Source organism: Furipterus horrens, unplaced genomic scaffold, assembly GCF_987537825.1.
Source record: "Furipterus horrens unplaced genomic scaffold, mFurHor1.1.pri manual_scaffold_11, whole genome shotgun sequence".
Lineage (NCBI taxonomy): Eukaryota > Metazoa > Chordata > Mammalia > Chiroptera > Furipteridae > Furipterus > Furipterus horrens.
The window spans coordinates 100,113,357-100,130,795 of NW_028327181.1; the positions used below are offsets into that span (position 1 = coordinate 100,113,357).

Genomic DNA, 17,439 nt, shown 5'->3' on the forward strand with positions numbered 1-17,439 from the left:
CAGCAGTGACTTTGGGGGGCCCCTACCAAGGACAGGATGTAAGTCAACGTGCTCCTTGAGTCCGGCGACAGGAGACCCGCCCGCCCCAAGCAGAGGAGCGTGGAGGTGGATGGCTCACCATCTGCCGCTGACCTGGGCACAGGGCGCGTGGCGGGGAAACCAATGCCGCTTCAGCCCCAGTGGAGCATGGCCTGGCGGGATTCAGAACCCGAGTTTGGGCAGCAGATGCACCTGCTTGGAGGAGCACAGGCCCAGTTATGGCCTTTTAGCTGCAAGAGAGTCCAGACACAATTGCTTCTGTTTCCTACCTTGGGAAGCTAGGGCCCATGTGTAGGAAATCATCAAGGCATACGGGACGTGTTGAAACATTGTGGGGAACCACAGACGGCCCGTGTCAACTGCAGTTCCCTGTGGGGCATGTTAGTGAGAGGCTTATTACAGAGTTTCAGCCAGGTGGGACCTTGGGTTGGTCTGTGTCTTTCATCTCTGCCCACTTAGCAGCAGAGCTATCACCCATTCGCTTTGAAGTAGAAGGTTCATCCTTTTTCTGCTGCTCTGGTCCCTTCCCCCTCCTGCCGTGCCTCGTACAAGCTTGTTATCTCACCCTCAGCTTCCTGGCCTATTTCCCTCCCTCCATTCCCTTCCATCCCACATGGGTGTTTGCCATTGTCACGGGTTCATCTTCCTGACGACATCTGCTTAGCCACTCTTGTGCCTTGACGACCTGCTATAAGATCCACCTTACCCTTCGCCTGGCACCGTGGGACATTGGTCCTACCCAGAGGCTGGAGGGGACAGGAGGAAAACAGCCCCCCTTAGTGTCCTGGGACTTCCACGTTATGCAGTGCCTGCCACCAGGGCGTTCCGGCCAGCACAGCCCAGGAGCTGTGCGCAGTTCGGTGTGCGTGGGGACGGTCCTTAGGAGGGCTGCATCATGAAGAGTGGAAGAGAACCCCGTCCTGAGGGAGTGGCTCCGTACCGTGGCGATACTGCTGACTCTGCCTTCCATTCGGAGTCATGAAGCAGTGGCCCGGCCTCCTGTCAACTGAAAGAAGTCTGAACAGCCTTGAAGTCCCCCCACGTGTGACCTGGAAGTCCCGTTGCCCCTGCAGAAGGCCACTTGGCAGCGGGCTAGGTCTGGTGTCCTCCCGGGACGGATGGAGGACCCCGATGGAGCCCCTGGCTGCGCCTGCATTGCCAGGACGAGGCGTCGCGGGTTACGGGGCCGACTTTGGGTTGGGTGGCAGTGCTGTGGAAGGAGGGGGGCACGGCTGCCCTCAGTCTGCCCACGGGGCGTCCCCTGAGCTCCTCACCATCCCGCTTGCTTGTTGCCTTGGATACTGGTCTGCGCTTCAGCTAACGGGATGAGGTATTTTGTCTCTCTTCAGAGTGTAATAAAAATTATATATACATCCACACACATGCATAAAAAAATCCTTGACAGTTGTGATAACATTTTTATTACTTTCCCTGTGCTTATAGAAATCAGATGTGTTTATGGTAGAAAGTTGACAGTATAGACCCCGAAGGCCACGTGCAGAGAGGGAAGAGGAGAAGGCGCCCACGTTCCCGCTCCTCCGTGACCAGCAGCGCCTGTGGCACCTCGTGCTGCCATCCTGTGTCCTTTACATGTGTGCTCTGTGTTTGGAATAAGAATTAGGGATGTGGCATTGCACCCTCTTTTCACCCAGGCCCTGGGGGCTGCGTCCCGGGCCACTTGGCCTGTTCTGAGAGTGTGCCCCTCGCAGCAGCTTCCCTGCGGCGTGGGTCACACCGCGGAGCCCACCGGGAGCGCTGTGCACCTGCGGCGCGCTTCGGAAGCCGAGATGCTCCTGCACCGCACACCTGCCGTCCCCGCGCCCTTACGGCCCGCCCTTGGGCTTCCGTGGGGGAGTTGGCCATGTTGGGGCTTCATCTTGCTGCGTTCCTTACAGTTAATCTGTGCGTGTATGTGGGCCTGAGACAGGTTAGTATTTTCCTGTTTTCCTATATTCCTCCGAGGCAAATACTTCCACTTTTTAGGGGAAAAGATTAAATAGAAAGATTAAATAGTTAATTAGATACACACGCGGTCTGTCCAGAAGGTATCCAGCTACATACTATGAAAAATAAAGATTTTTTGAAAAAGATACAAGATACAGGAAACAGTGCACACAGGACAATGACGCCCCGTCCCCTTCCAAGCAGGCACCCGGGGACCTCGCACAGGTCTCCCAGTCAGCTGTCCTGTTGTATTTTCCTGAGTCTCATCAACGGTGTGAAATCTCTTCCCTTTCAAAGGTGATTTTAGAAAAAAGCCAGAAGTCACAGGGTGCCCATCTGGGCTGTAGGGGGGCTGAGTCACCTGGGTGATGGGATGTTTCACCAAAAATCTCTGCATGAGACGTGACGCGTGAGTGGGCGTGTTGTCCTGATGAAGCTGCCAGTCACCGGTTTCCCACAGCTGCCGCCTCTGAGTCATCTGAGTAGTTTCCACGGAGGGATGTTCACGCTTCACACAGAATGTGGTGCAGATCCGTTGCTCTACCCGCTCAGTCGTTGTGAACGTGGCGGCCACACGGCACACACGCTCACTCAGCGGCGTCTGCCGCCCCCAGCGAGGTCGTCGTTGTTCACACGTGCGCATCCCCGTCCACCCTCCTTGGCTGCCAGGTTACATCGGTGTCGTGCACACTGTTGTCATTATATTAATGGGTTTTTTCCAGATACATACATATTTCACCCCATCAGGCGTTACAAGAAAAGACTCAGAAGCCCTCCTGTCCCTCACTCAGCGCCTGAGAGTCAGGAGACTGGCTTGTCCAGCGCGCGGGGCCGTGTGGTTTGCAGAACCCGTCAGAGTCTGGGTCTGCAGGGGCGGCGCCGGGGAGAACGCTTGTTTCCTGAAGGAATCGCAGCGAGAACCTGTCGGAAGCTGTTCCGATCTCACTACTAACCCTAGTCTGTGTGCAGTTCCTTCATTTGCTCCTTAGAAGGCAGGCTGCCCCCGGGTCTGCGGCGGGGGGTGGGGGGGCTGCGCTCGCTGCCTCTTCCCGTGGTGAGGAGTTGCCTTCGTGTCCTCCCGTGTATCAGACTGCGTTACAGGAAAGCAGTGAAACAGACAGAAATTGGCCTCAAACAGAGCCCCTAAACCTCACCGAGGCTTCTGGCTCACGGTAACCAGCTGAGCCCACAAGTCCCAGATCTGCGCCTACCGTCCCCGTCCCCGTGGTTGTGAACAAAGGAATATCCAGGCGGAGACGCGCGCAGCTGCACGCAGGGGCTGCGGGGATGGGGATCTGACGTTTGTCAGTTTGGCTGCAAAATTCCCTTTGACGTGTTTCTTGCTGGTTTCTTGCCCCTTGTTTTGTGGGCTGGAAGCTGGAGCTGCACGGCTCTTCCTTTCATTCAGCAGCCTCCCCCCTCCCCCGCCCAGTACTTGACTGTTTGCTGTGGTTCCGTTTCCGACTTTGCCTATAAATTATGCATTCGGCTCCGCGCCAGGTCTCCTCTGGGTGCTCTGACTCCTAATGAGCGCGGCCGGGAGTTGGGGGGCTGTGCTTCCGAGAAGGAGCGCGGGGCGGCGGCTGCTGGGGCCTGTGTGGCCAGCCTGCTGGCTTCCTGTTCCTTTTGCTCGGTCATGGACGCGGGGCCGGTCGCGTCCGCACTCCGCCTCGCAGCCGGCGGCGGGGCCTGTCGGCCGGGAGCCCACGTCTCGGTGTGGCTGTGGCACTTGCTCAGCTGTCTTTTTAAAAGCATGTGGTTTCTCAGATCAACTCCGTGGGAAGAAGGCCGTCAAGGGCCCTACGACTGTCTTGAATTCTTTGGTGACTGCATGGATGTCTTTGCAATCAGTGAGGCGACATGCACTTGCGCGTTTGGCGTGTCCACGGGGACCGGTGTCTGGGCCCACCAGCCGTGGTGGGAAAGCTGGGCGGGGCCCCGGCGGGCAGGGCGCCGATGCTCTCCTGTCCTCATGGATGCTGACGCGCCTCCCGGGGTGTCCCATGTCACCCTGTCAGAGGTCTGAGAGCTCTGCATCTCCAAACCCAGCTGGCCCCAGCAGCTGTGTGGGACGGCACCCAGGCTGGGACAGCGTCGCCCGGCCTCCCAGGGGATGGTGAGGCTCCGGCCCTGGCCTGGAACCACAAGGCAGCGTGCTCCCTGCCTCCAGGGGCGGACAGGGCCTTGGCTCCGCTGCGCCCCGCCCTCCTGTGAGGGTAGGGACGGCGCTCAGAGGGGACTGCGAGGAGCTGACAGGTCTGAGGTCATTCGTTGTCCTTGGTCACGGACGGTTTCATGGCTCCTCAGAATGGTGCTCTCTGCAGATTCACAGGTGACCTCCGGGGATGTGACTCTGCCCTCTTCAGTTACATTGCACTGGAGAGAAGAATGTGTTCAAGTCCAAAGTGGTGATTTTATGTATTATTATGCAATCTTTGGCACATTAAATTGATAGCCCCTACATTTTCTTAATGTTATAACTGTATTATTAAAAAACATTAATCTAGAAGTTTTGGAACGAGGTTACCGTAGAAATGAAAATAAAATGCTGAGAAGACGCTTTAGGGTATAGCTAAGAATTTAAAACTCGCCAGGTTTGAAATCAGGCCGGCGCGGGTGAAATTTGCAGGGAACCGAGCACGGGACGCGATCGCTGGCCCGAGGCTTTTACTGTGCTGTCTCGGCCGGACTGTGGCGCTCGGTGGGTAGCCAGGAGCAGGACAGATACTTTCGTCTTGTCCCTGGGTCCCTATACCCTTGACAGCTATCTTCTGTTATCTTGGGCGTGTGGGCCGGGCGGGGGCTCACCCAGGAGGCTTTCAGGACAGAAAGGGTGGGGCGCGGGGTCCCAGGCGCAGGAGCAGGGCGGCCGGAGCAGGGAGACCGTCCTGGTTGCGGTGCTCTGCGCCCCTGCCCCGGCGCTTCTTTCCTTCACCTCCTGACGTGCCCGAGGACGGCACCCCGGGGTGCGGCCAGTGGGAGCTGGCAGTGGGAGCCAGTGAGTGAGGGTAGCGGCTGGCGGCTGGTGTTTCCCAGCTGAGGGTGCTGGGAGGGGCAGGGGTGGGGTGGTCACACCGGTCAGACCAGGGAAGCACGGGCAGCCGGCGGTGTGCGCACAGCCTTCCCCAGGCGCAGGGCGAGTGGGGCTGCGTCGGGAGAGACCGCTGGCATCGGCAAGGAAGGCAGTGTACCCGCGAGCAGAAAACCCACAAAAGAGGAAAGATGCAAATAATACCAAAGAGTGTCAACCAAATCAATACGACGTTTTCTCTCATTAAATAAGTAACAGTTTTATTTAATGAGTGTGAGTTTGTGCAAAGGCTTTGCAGAGGAACTTGGCAGAATGTTACCAGTGCCTTACAATGTTTATGCTTTTGATCAACTTCTTCTTCCTGGAAATGCGTTGCAAGGAAGCCTGAGAAAGGCCTCCCTTGCCATCTGCCCACGGCACTCGGGAGCCGCTCCTGGAAGGAGGGGCTGAGAAAACAGCTGGCAGTGCAGGTGGGGGAAGGCGTGGGGGGGCGCGGGGGGGGCCAGGCACTTGGTGGCACGTCTTCTGGGAACACTGAGAAACTGGCCACCGCCCCCGGGACTTGCGTACTGAAAGGCCTTTTTTCTGTTGTGTTTGCAGATGAAGACCGTCAGCGTGGCCTTAGTGTTGTGCCTGAATGTCGGTGTGGACCCCCCAGACGTGGTGAAGACCACCCCCTGTGCGCGGTTGGAGTGCTGGATCGGTAAGTCCCGGGGGTCACCGCGCGGGGCCTGTCGCTGGTGTGTGTGGGCCTGAGGGCTCCTGTCTTTCCCAGGTTCTCTGACCTTGAGGTTGTTTTGGATGTGGAGAAAGTGTTCCAAGGGAAACGAATAAAATCATGGTTATTGGATTCTATAACTCTCCCCTTTCGGTTTGCCCCGTGTCGCCACCTAAGGGCAGCGCTCTCCACTTTATGCCTCAAACCGCGGACGGGCGCCTCACGCCCATGGGGAGGCTCCCACAGGGCACCGCCCAGCTGGGTCATCGTCCCCTGAGGGGCCCCAGCGAAGGCCTGCCAGGGAGCGGGCGTGGGCCTCGCCTCCCCTGTCTCTGCTTCTAGGGAGGGGGCGTTAGGCCTCTCCGCTAGGGCTGATGGGCGCCTTTTGTAAGGCAAGACGTTCACTTCTGTCCCGAGTTGCCGAGCATTTTGTCAGGAATCAGTGTGGCTCTTACAGAAGGCTTTCTCGGCGTGTTGAGATAATCGTCCAGCTTTTCTTCCCAGTCTGTTGACGGGGGGTTAGACGGACGCGGTTCTGGCTCCTGAGCCAGCCTTGGATTCCGGGAGCCGGCGCACCGCGCCCCTTCTCTCCGTGGCTGGCTCTGGCTGCGGACTTTGGTAAGGAGCCCGCGTCCCTGTTTATGAGGGACACTGGTCTGTAGTCCCCTCTTATTACAGCACGTCTATCTGCTTTTGGCGCCACGTAATGCAGGCCTCACTGGACGAGTTGAGACATTCTCCCATCTCCTCTGTTTTATGGAAGAGTGTGTATTGACTTGGGTGTTATTTCTCCTCTGAATTTCAGTGTGATTTACCAGTGAAGCCACATCGATGCAGATGATTTTCCTTGGTTTCCACTGCTGATCAGTCAGCTCTGTCTCGTTGACAAGATGGGGACACCCCAGCTTACTCCGTCCTAAGCAGAGGCAGAAATCCCCCTATCCACTTTAACAAAAAGTACAAGTGATTTTCATCAGAATTGAGAAAACAGTGTTGGTTTTCCGTTTTACTGGGCTGTCGCGCTCTTCCGGGCATCTTAGGGTCACAGCCTCCGTTTCGTAGCCTCCCCGCCGGGAGCCCAGGCCCCTGTCCCTACCCCCAGTGACAGTGGCCGTTTCCTGTGGTCGTTTCCTGAGACATGGGCTTGGCTCTCTGCTGTCTCCCGGTGACCATGCTGGTGGAACTGACCGCTTATGAGCCTCCACTGCCTGTCCCCACTTCACCGACGCCTGGTCACAGCTGAGCTGAGTCATTGCCCTCTACCTCCTCCCGCGGGGACTCTTAGGCTGGGTTTTACAGCAGGGTTGTGGGCCCCGGGGGCGCTCCGAGGGGTGCACGCGTCTGCTGCAGACACTCTTACCAGGTGTCCTGGGGTCCTCCACCTGCCCCGGCCCCACCAAGGCAAACGAGCGGGAGAAACTAAAGACCCCGCCCCCCCCACCGAGCCTCGCTGGTCGGTATTTATGGGGCGGCGTCAGTGAACAAGAAGAATTCCTTGCTTCTTTCTTGGGTGAAAGGTCCAGCAAATGAATAGGTTTTTAATATTGTGTTTTAAAACATTTTCTGCAGTTTAGGACTGTAATCTGCTTTGTAACAATTTCAATGGACCATGAGTTCAAAAGGGCATATGGCTTTTACAGTTGAAAAATTTTCACTTGGCCTTTATTACGGGCAGGGCTGGTCCTTGCAACGGTGACTTTAACAATAATGGTGTCAGAAAAAGAGAAGCTGGGAGATTTGACCCAACAAATTCTCAGTGGTATGGAGCCATCTGTATTTTCATTTTCATTTTGAAGAAAAAGTTCTGAAGTTGCACGTATCGTCCGAGGCAGAGCGCCCCCCGGTTCCCTGGAGCGCGAGCCGCCCCTGCGAGTCCCTTCGTGCGCGAGTCCTACAGAGCAGAGCTGCTCTCCCAAATGCCATGACGCTCCGAGGAGGCCTGGGAGCGTGGGGGGGTCTGTGTGGGCGGGGGAGGGGAGGGGTGCTTCTGCGGGAGACGCACCTCACACCTACGGAGGCGTCGGTGCTGCTCTGGCCTCCAGGACGGGGACAGGCAGCTGAAGGAGACCTAGTTCTTCTGGGTCCCACACCCGTGGGAGAAGCTGCCTCCAGGGGCTCGCGGCGTCAGTGTCTGTGAAGCGGCCCTTCCGGTCCCCTGGCAGTGACCAGAGCCGCATGGCCAGGACAATCAAGTGGACCGCCCACCGAGCTGCTTCTAGCGAGCATGTGGCCACTGCCACCCAGGGGAGTGCGGGCCGGGATTCCGGCCACAGGCCTGGGCAGCTGCCGGGGCCGCGCCAGAGGTGGCCGTCGGGAGCGCTGGCGTCCCCGGCCCCTCCTCCAGGCGATGAGGCCGCTTTTTCACAGAGTGGCGCTCGCCTCCGCCGTAGATGCGGCAGAGGCTGTCGGTGTGGCCTGGCGTCAGATGCCGCCACAGCAGCACGAGGGCAGGCCCGCCGAGGTGCACGCCAGCCGGACGGCAGGGAGAGCTCCCGCTGAGCGTGGCTGCCGCCGCCGCAGCCGCACCAGCCGCCACAGCTCCCAGCTCTGCCCTTGGGCCCAGGAAGATGAAATGCCTCTCACTATGTAGCTACGAACTACAAAACACACCAGGTGATACCGTGGGGATAGAATACGGAGCCGTGAGGAGCCAGTTCTGACTTCAAAGTGGCCCTTTGCCGTTATGTATTTTCTCAATTAAAGACTCCTTGCTCAAGGTCACCCGACTAATTAGCGGCAGAGCCCTTCAAAGGCACACGGAGAAGTTTGCTCTCGGTCCAGCAGGCAGTGCTCAGTTACTCGGCCAGTTAGCAAATGCTTAGGAAACGGCCGCTCACGGAGCCGCGCTGGGCGGTGGGCTCCGCCGCTGCTTCCCTGTCAGCCTGGGGCAGGGCAGCGCGTGGGGCAGGCAGGCCGTCAGGGGACGTTTCCCAAACGGATCAGACTCATCAGGACCTGCAGCCAGAGGCCCAGTCTGGTGACCTGCCCCCGCCCCCCACCCTGTCTCCACTCCAGCCACAGCTTACGCTGTTTTCTGACTTTCCTTGACATTCGCGTGGAACACAGGAGGCTTTCAGGGGAGGGTGACATCATGGGCGTGTCCTTTAGAAGGGTCCCTCGGGGTGGGCTGAGAGCCAACAGGGTCTGTGGGGCCCTGTGCCCGGGGTGCTGCCCTCATCAGGGTCCTCAGGGGCCCGGCCGGGGGAGGAGGGTCCCCAGTGTCAGCGCTTGGGTCGTTGGCGCTGGAGCACGGGGTGTTTCACAGGAGGGGTGGGCACAGCTGTTGTGTGCGAAGATGACGGGCGGTGACAAGGGTGCCCCACTGTCCCGGCTGGCCGAGGCCCAGCACCCCCAGTGACCTCGGGCCAGGCCACGTGACCAGCTTCTCTTTCGTGTGTGCGGGGCGGGTGGACAGCGCTCCCGTCCCCATGCAGGTCTGAGTGTTCTGAACCGGGGGGGGGGGGGGGGGGGGCGGTTTGCGGACAGGCTGCCACCAGAAAGCTCGCGCTTCACGCAGACGCCAGGTACCACCTGCGTCCCCGTCCTTCCGGCCGCCCGGCCTCCCGTGTGTTCTTTAAGCACAGACCTGTGGAGGCGCCCGAAGTGTTTTGTGGAGACAGAACTGCATCTTTCAGAGCATGTTCTGGCTGCTTCTGCCCCGACCCCGGTGGGAGTTTAACTTAATTTAAAGCATTTCGTTTAGCTCAGTGACGCCTTGTTAAAAGTATCCTTCTGTCGGCCCTTTCTTCCCCTGCTTGTCCCCTCCCCCACCCACTGCCACATTCCAGGAAGGGAGCCCTGGGATTAATTGGCCGCAGGGCTCCCAGGGGATGGGATGTGACACCCACTTGGTTGTCCCCGCCCTGCTCCTCCCCCGGGTGGGCAGGCAGCTGCTGTTGGGCTGCCGCCTCTAACGAGGGTGCGGCGTCCGCGGGCTTTCTGCACGCTGTGCGCACAGGGGGCGCAGTTCAGGGTGGAGTGTGGCACGGGGCTTCCCCGACCTGGGGGCCCTGGCCCCTCACCCCCCACCGGGTTCCTTAGCGGCAGGCACAGAAAGGGCCAGGTCAGCAGACTCTTGGACTGGCCCCTGTCTTTCTGCGAAGGAAGCCATTTCCGCTCTTGTAGTGCAGGCTTCAGCTGGCGTGACGCGGGGGCTCCGTGGAGTGTCCGCCAGCTCCGGCCTGCACTGCTGCTGGCTCCCTGCGCCTCTGCTCTGCCTACGCCCGCGGCGGCCTGGTGTTTCCTCCCTGCCTTTCCAGGCCTGATTTGTTCCCACCTTGCCGCCTGGCGATCTGGTTTCAGCCCAGTTGGCGGGTCCTTAGGGCTGTTTTGGGACCTCGGCACTGTCCTTCTGGGACCAAGCGGGGGAAGAAGATTAACGCCTGGTTTCTTGTTACCGGCTCCAGCAGACTTACTGTTCCTCTCCCAGATGAGTCAGGTGCCGCCTGGCCGTCGCCGGGTGTCCGTGGGTCCCTCGGGCCCAGCCTTCTGCAGCCAGGGGGACCTGGGCCCTCGGGCAGGGCCTGGCGCAAAGGTGTCGGCTCCAGAATCCTGGGCCTGACTCGATCACGCATCGTTGCTCTATCAAAGCAGTATGGGCGTGGAGCTGGACAGTCCAGCGGCCGGGGAGCTGCAGGGAGCTGCTCTCGGGTCCTTTCTCGTCTGTGCGTGAAGTGTTTTCTCCCATAGTTACAGACCTGCCAGTTACTTTATTTGCTAAATTCTCTGTGGACCTGGGAGTTTATTTTACTTTTTACACATGTTTAACGGTATGTCCAGGGCGCAAGCAGCCCCGTTGTCCGTCGGACGCCTGGCTCTCTAGACCTGGCACGTGGGCGTCTGGGGGGTCTCTCTCGCTTCCTGGATCCTGTGTTGCCTCCCTCGGTGGTTCGTTTCCAGAGGACGGGAGCGTGAGACGCAGAGGCGGGAGGGTGTGCGTGTCTGAGATGACCCCTGGTTCACCCTCGCTCTCGGCTCTAGAGGTGGTGTTGTCCTCACGGGGTCAAGGGCATCGCTCTGTCTGCCCACCTTTCATCGCCATTAGATTTGGCCACGGAGGCTTTAGTGTGACCAGGGAGTCTGAGGGCTGGCCAGTGAGTGTGCTCGCTGCCCCACGTGTCCCAAGGGGACGGCAGGCATCTTGTGGAAGGTGGACGGCCTCTCCGAGGGGCAATACTGACTGCCCCTTGCCATGGTGGGAGCGGAGGTGTGACCGTGAAGCGCACAGGCCTGCGCAGCTCAGGGAGCCAGAGTCTCCAGTGGGTAAAAGCCACTCAGAGTCCCTGCCGGGGAGACCAGTGCACTTTCACCTCCCAGGGCACAGGCTCCCCCTTGCACGTCACCTTGACACTGTGGTCCAGCTGTGGCGTGGGATCTGACAGTGGCCACCACGGCTGTGCTTGCCTGGAAAGGCTATTTAATGTGCTGGTGGGGGGCGGGGCTTTCCTCCGAAATGCCAGCTGGAAGCCCGGGTTACAGCAGGTGCGTGCCGAAGCAGGTGTGAGGGTCCAGCCATCACCTGTTCAACCAGGTGTTACAGAAATGGCAAAGAGTAAAACAGGGCTATTCTTGCCAATAATTTTTTTTGGAAGAAATTGTCATTTTTTTGTAATAAGTATTTATGGTCAGATGGAATGGGTTTCTTATTTTAAATGAATGAATAAAGACATGTTTCTGAAACTTCGCATCTTAATTGCGGACCCAGTAAAAGCTGCTGACACCACCACTTAGACAGAAGGGCTCTGGGTCCTCTGGACTAAAGCTCCCGGGGCCAATCCCTGTGAGGAGTCGCTGGCGGACAGCGACCTGCTCTAGAAGTCATGCCGGAAGCAGGCGGGCAAACCCGATCTAGGTGTGTAAACTGATGTTCTGTGGGGGGGTGGCCTGTCCCTGCCCCTCCCTGCCTGCCTCCTGTGCACATGCGAGCGGCCACAGGGCAGAGGAGAGAGCTGTGGTCTCGCCGGGGCCCTGCCCCTTGCACCGTGCCTGCTGGACAGACGCACAGCCCACGCCTTTCTGCACACGCCCGTACGGAGCTCAGGAGTGACCCAGGCAGAGAGCAAACCTGGGACCAGTCTCTCTGGAAGGTGGGAGGCGGGAGGGGGTGGCGGGGAGCCTGTGTGGGGGTCTGTTCAGCACAGGGGGCCCGCAGGCCCTGCCCTGTGTCGTCCGTCGGGCAGCTTGGACGTAAGTTGTGTACAAGGTTTGGCAGACGAGGACGTGCACTTGTGAAGACCTTTCCTCTCCTTGCTTCCTCAGATCCTCTGTCGATGGGGCCTCAGAAAGCTCTGGAGACCATCGGAGCCAACCTGCAGAAGCAGTACGAGAACTGGCAGCCCCGGGTAAGCCTGCCCCGCCTGCTCCTCCTCTGCCTTCGGGGAAGGGCCATCCCTCCGCATCCACCCGCCCTCGAGGCCAGGCGAGAGCGGCCGGCACTGTCCCTCCGTCATTCCGCGGCCGGACGCCCTCACTGCACCTCCCCTGCGAGGTCCTCTAGTCTCCCCCAGAATCTCTAGAAAAGATGAAGTATTTCCCGTTTTATATGAAATCCTGGGTTTTATTTTGCACAGCAAGTGTGTTTTCAATAACTTTTGCAATTCCACTAGCCGGGCCTGTTTCTCCTGCCTTCAGGTTTCAAACAGCTGAGGATCAAAGCGCTCAGCGCACACACGTGTCTCGTGCTCTGCCTTTGGTCCCCGTCCTCCGGGCCTCCGTCGCATGGCCCCTTTGTTGTTCTTGTTGTTAATGAGGGGGAGCAGCGCTGAGTATGACAGCCACGCCGGGCTGCCTCTGAGATCCTAGATGGTTTGTAAACTGCTTCGAGACCTGCTGCCTCATCTGCTGGTTTGGGAATTTTAGCAGAAAACGAGAACATCGGTGTGTTTCTGCAGGTGCCTTTCCACTCAGATCTGGGCGCTGGGCTGGCTCCAGAGTCACCCAAGGGTGCGACGGGGAAGGCGGCGGGCAGCTGGCCCTTCCTGGGGCTCCGAGCACCTCTGCTCCCCCTCGGACGTCAGCGCCGCGGAAGCCGCGGCTCCAAGCCCCCGGGGAAGGCTGGCCTGCCTGTGCTTCCCCGTGTGAGTCACTGATCCACGTGACCTGGGATTGGGGCTCCTCAGTGTGGTTTACTCAGGGCTCCTGCCTGAGATGGGGGCCCTGTGGTCTTTTGCTCGCAGTGCTGGGTGGCCAGCATGGCGGGCATCTCTATCTCCAGGTGTCCCGCACGCTGCCTCTAGAGTTTGCACAAACCTGAGGCCATTACAAGCTCAGAGGTCTGTGCACAGGGAGCCTGGCTCCTAACTGGAATTCGGGGTCCTTTGGAACGTGGCATGGCTGAGCGGCCCGCTGTGCCGCACATCACAGGGCTCTGGGGTCTCTGCGGAAGCCAAGAGGTATCTGTGCCGCTGCCACGAAGCAGTGCGAGCGTCGTGACATTTCTGGGCCTCTGTCGGAGCCGCTCCTGGGTCTGCCTTTCTCTGTCTCTGGGCCCTGGACTGCAAGACCCACCAAGGTCGGGTGGCTGGGGGGAAGGTCGTTTTCATCCATGTTTGCGGAAATCCTCACAGGCCTCCACGGCCCCGGGGCGGGGTCCTGCAGTCGGAGTGCCCCCCAGGAGGTGCGGAGAGGCAGCCCTGAACCCTGCCTGCATCAGCCCGGCCTGCTCTTCCTCCTCTTTCTTCTAGCTTGAACCAGTTGAGACTAGACTCCTGACAAAGGTGGTCTGGGGTCAAGGAGGTCAGCGCAACCGTGACCTGCACCAGAGTATCAGGCCCCGACTTCCTTTCCAGGCAGACTGAGCCTGTTCTACTTAGTTGTCCGCATGCCGCTGGGGAGGTCGGTCCTCTGGTGAGAGTTAAGGCTCGGCCCTGGGACTGCGCAGGTGCGTGATTTGTGTGCTGTGGGCGATGGAAGGAGAGAGGCCCGCTGTAGTGGCAGCTGAATGCACCTCCCTCGTTTCGTCGCATCCCCTGGAGGTCCTGCTGGTGGCAGGAGGAGATGGTAGCGCCGAGCGCATCCCGCGGGGCTGCTCCCTCCACCCTTTTTCACAATTCGGGGCACTGGCGGTTTAGTGCAGCTGTTTCGGGAGCTGAGCTGGTGGGTCTCACCCCTCTTCTTTCCCCAGAGGATCCCCGGCCTGGAAGGAGCGCCCCCTCGGTAGCAGGGCACACCCGGGCGGCCAGGAGGCAGGTGTGTGTGGGTGTTTGTAACTTACCCAGGTGGGCGAAGAAAGTGGGTGAAACTTTCCCTGCTGGCAGGCCTGACCCAGCCCGTGTGGTCCTGCATGCCTGTCTACACCGGCGACAGCGGGCCCTTCAGTGCGTCACTGACACACCTCGCCGCAGGGGCGCCTACTCTAGCCGGGCCTGTGAGCGGCAGATGGGCGTCCCGCGCAGCAGCTGTGGGGTCCGCAGGCAGCCCAGACGGCTGACGGTTCCCGGGTAACCATTGGGCAGCGCTCAGCCAACCACCCCCAGCGGCACCCGTGGGCTGTCCCATGGGCTCCGAGCCTCAGCCCTCCTTCAGCACCTCCTGCCTCCAAGGTCTGCCGCAGCTGCTGGGCGGTCGGCGGGGCAGCTGGTTTTGCTGTCAGACAGCGTTCCTGGTGCTCTGGGCCGAGCAGGGTCCTCAGGGAGGGAGGTCTGTCTGGAACGAAGCCCAGCTCTTCACCCTGGGCCACTAGCCACGTAGAAGAATTGCTGCATTTTGATGAAAGTGCTGGCACCACTGACCTTGCACTGAGCCTGGCTTTGAGGGCACTCCAGGGACCCAGAGCCTCTAGCTCAATCTCCTGGTGGCAGGAGCCTTGGGGAGACAGGGCGTGGCCCGGACCAGAGGCAGCGTCCTCCTGTCTGGGGCCTTCACAGGCTTGCCCTTTAGGTGTTGGGCGCAGGTGTGGTTCGCAGACCCCCATGCTTTTGTGCAGCAGTGTTTTCTGGGCGGTTTGTGCTTCGGGCCCCGGAGTCGGCCACGTGCCTCCTCCCTGAGACGGGATGGGGGCTTGACTGCCACCTCGGGGAGGAAGACGTGTGTCCTGGCGACCAGTGACGGCCCGTGGGACCGGCCATTGCGCTCGGGGTCAGGGAGAGGGCTCTGAGAGGCCGGGCTGCTGGGTAACTCGCCCCTGGCCTGCGGTGTCCTTCTGGGGCTGTCGCAGCGCGTGGGAGCCACAGGCAGTGGCGCCGGCCTCTCGGGGTGGGCGTTGGGGCTGCGCGGTCGCTGTTGCCTCGCCGCCTGTCGTCGCCGGCCTCAGCGTCTTGTACGGCCTCTGTCCAGGTCGGGTAAAGGCCTGTACACGGTTGGGCTCCGCGCTGTTGGGGGTTTCAGAGTCTAGGTTCGAGGGGTTCGCAGAAGACACCAGCTCTGCATAGCCTGGTCCTAGCTGGGAGGTGCTGGAGACCAGTACAGACTGTCCCTCTGGGGGTCCTGCCCGGGGTGGTCGCGTGACCTTAGCCCCAGACTGGCGTGCAGTCCAGTGGTGACGTGATGGGCCGTCTCAGGGAGTTGGCAGCCCTGGCGCCTTCACCTGTGTTCTGGTGTCTCCAGGCCGCCGGCCCCCTCTGATGTCACCTCCTGGTTTCCTTGTCTCTGGGTCCCGGGTCGGGCTCCAGCTGCCATGTCTGTGTTTTTCTGACAAACTGCAGCTGAGGGCTGGGCCGCAGGCAGAGCTGCTGTGGGAGGCCCAGCTCCTGTCGCTCGGCCTGGCACCGTGCGTGGAGCGCCACACGTTAGCTCTGCATTTCGTGAGCGATCAGGAGAGTGGCATCCCACTGCTGTCACTCAGAGTGGCCTGGAAACCCGGCCTATGGATGACCATTCGTGTGGTGGCGAGCCCGGCCGCTCTGAGCGGATCCTCGGCCGGATGATCTCAGGCCACCTGCGCTGCTTAGCAGGGCTCGGTCTCGTGCAGCTCGCCCCCTGTGGCTCCCTCCCTGCGGGTCCCCAGGGTGGTGTGGGCAGGCAGGGCCTGGTAGTGCAGAAGGGACCAAGGGACTGGGCGGGCGGCGGACTTGTTGCATTTTCTTTGCTCCTCCCTGGAGAGGTGACTTGGAGGAGGCCAGGTAACCCCTTAAGATTTGTGCATGTCAGTGGGGTCGGTGGGGAAAGGGGGGGCAGCAGGAGGGCCTGGCAGCCTGTGGCCAGCCCGCTCCCCCACCCCACACCCCACTCCTCCACCCCCCGCCCCTCCCCCTCCCTTCCCTCTCCCCTCCCTCCTCCTGCTCCCCCCTTCCCCGCCCCCGCACAAGCCCCCTGCGCCCTGCTCCACCCCAGCCGCCGCCCTCCTGCCTAGAAGACTCCATTCCCCGTTCTCCCCGGAAATGGGCCTGCTTGAGGCCTCGCAGTTTTAGAAAGAAATGAGGGCTTAAGTCTGTGCTTAACAAGCCTCTCAGGGATCACGCCTTTCGTCTTCACGCGCCTGTCAACGAGAGATCTGCGCGCACGGCAGGCTGCACACGCGGAGCAGACGCTGTTGGCGGGCAGACGCGTGGTGTGCACACAGCTCTGGGGCCGTGCAGCGTGGGGTGGGGTCAGAAGGGGTGCTGCGCAGGCCAGGAGGGGGAGGTGCATGAAAATGGGCCGCGAGGAGCCCACCGTCTGGTCTGCTGACGGGTGTGACCGGGAAGAGGTGTCAGATGCCTGCATCCAGCCAAGGGGGCGGGGCGGGGGAGGTTCTGTCATCCTGGGCCCGTCTCCAGGGGAGCTGGTGTCACAGTGCACGTGTGCGCTGGGTTTCAGAGGCGCCGACTCCCGCCAGATGCCAGGGACTTACTTGGCAGTGCGACGCATAATGGAGATTTTTAAGAAATTGAGATAAAAGTCACGTAACAAAATTATAAATGGCGTCCTGGCCTGGTGGCGCACTGGGTTGCAGCGTCATCCTGTGCACCAGTCAGGGTGCCTACGGGAGGCAACTGGTGGGTGCTTCTCTCTCACATCGGTGCCTCTCTCCCTCTCGTCCTCTCTCTCTAAAATCAGTAAACATGTCCTTGGTTGAGGGTTAAAAAAATGATTGGCGGACTCTTAAAATGCATGACCGTACGTGTCCGGCTTCTTTCACTTAGCACAGTGTTTTCACGATTCGCCCGAGTGCATGCATGTTGCTGCGTGTTTCAGTAATTCCGCCGATTTTACAGCTGAGGGATGCTCACATATTGCTAACCCAGCTGTTGATGGACACCTGGGTTCTCTCTCCCTCTCGGCTGCTGGGAATGGGGACATGGTGGGGACTTGCGTTCCGTTCCCCGGGGTTCGTACCGGGAGCGGAGTTGCTGACTCAGGCAGAGCACTGTTCCTTTCTGAGGGACTCCCCAGCCGTTTTCCCGGGGCTGCGCGGCTTCTACCCCTCCTTCTGGTCCTGGTCTCCGTAGCCTCGACAACACCTGTTATTTTCTGTGCTTTTAAAAAGTGGTTCTTATCACAGCCGTCCTGTGGGTGTACAGTAGTGTCTGTGGTTTTAGTCGGCATTTCCTTAATGACCGAAGATGTTGAACATCTTTTCACGTGTTTACTGGCCGTTTGTACATCTTCTTTGGGAAAATATACGTTCCTGTTTGTCAGGTTAGTAGCGCAGGTGGACAGACAGGCAGGCGGACAGAAGACAGACCGGTCTCCCCATCGTCCCGCCCGCTCCAACGCCCTGGCGGACGCGCCATGGGAAACGCGGGCCTGCGGCTTCCTGGTCTTGCTCAGTCCCTTTTGCCTCGTGGTC

General features: G+C 60.0%; 1 protein-coding gene across 1 annotated transcript in view; it reads left to right on the plus strand.

Annotated features, from left to right (window-relative positions):
* The window catches only part of RPTOR (regulatory associated protein of MTOR complex 1), a 118,644-nt gene that overhangs the window by 28,813 nt on the left and 72,392 nt on the right, over positions 1-17,439 (plus strand). Inside the window, exons 2-3 of the mRNA XM_090257810.1 lie at positions 5,615-5,717; positions 11,991-12,073. Of these exons, the coding sequence (XP_090113936.1) occupies positions 5,615-5,717; positions 11,991-12,073 (186 nt within the window). The remainder of the gene's footprint in view (positions 1-5,614; positions 5,718-11,990; positions 12,074-17,439) is intronic.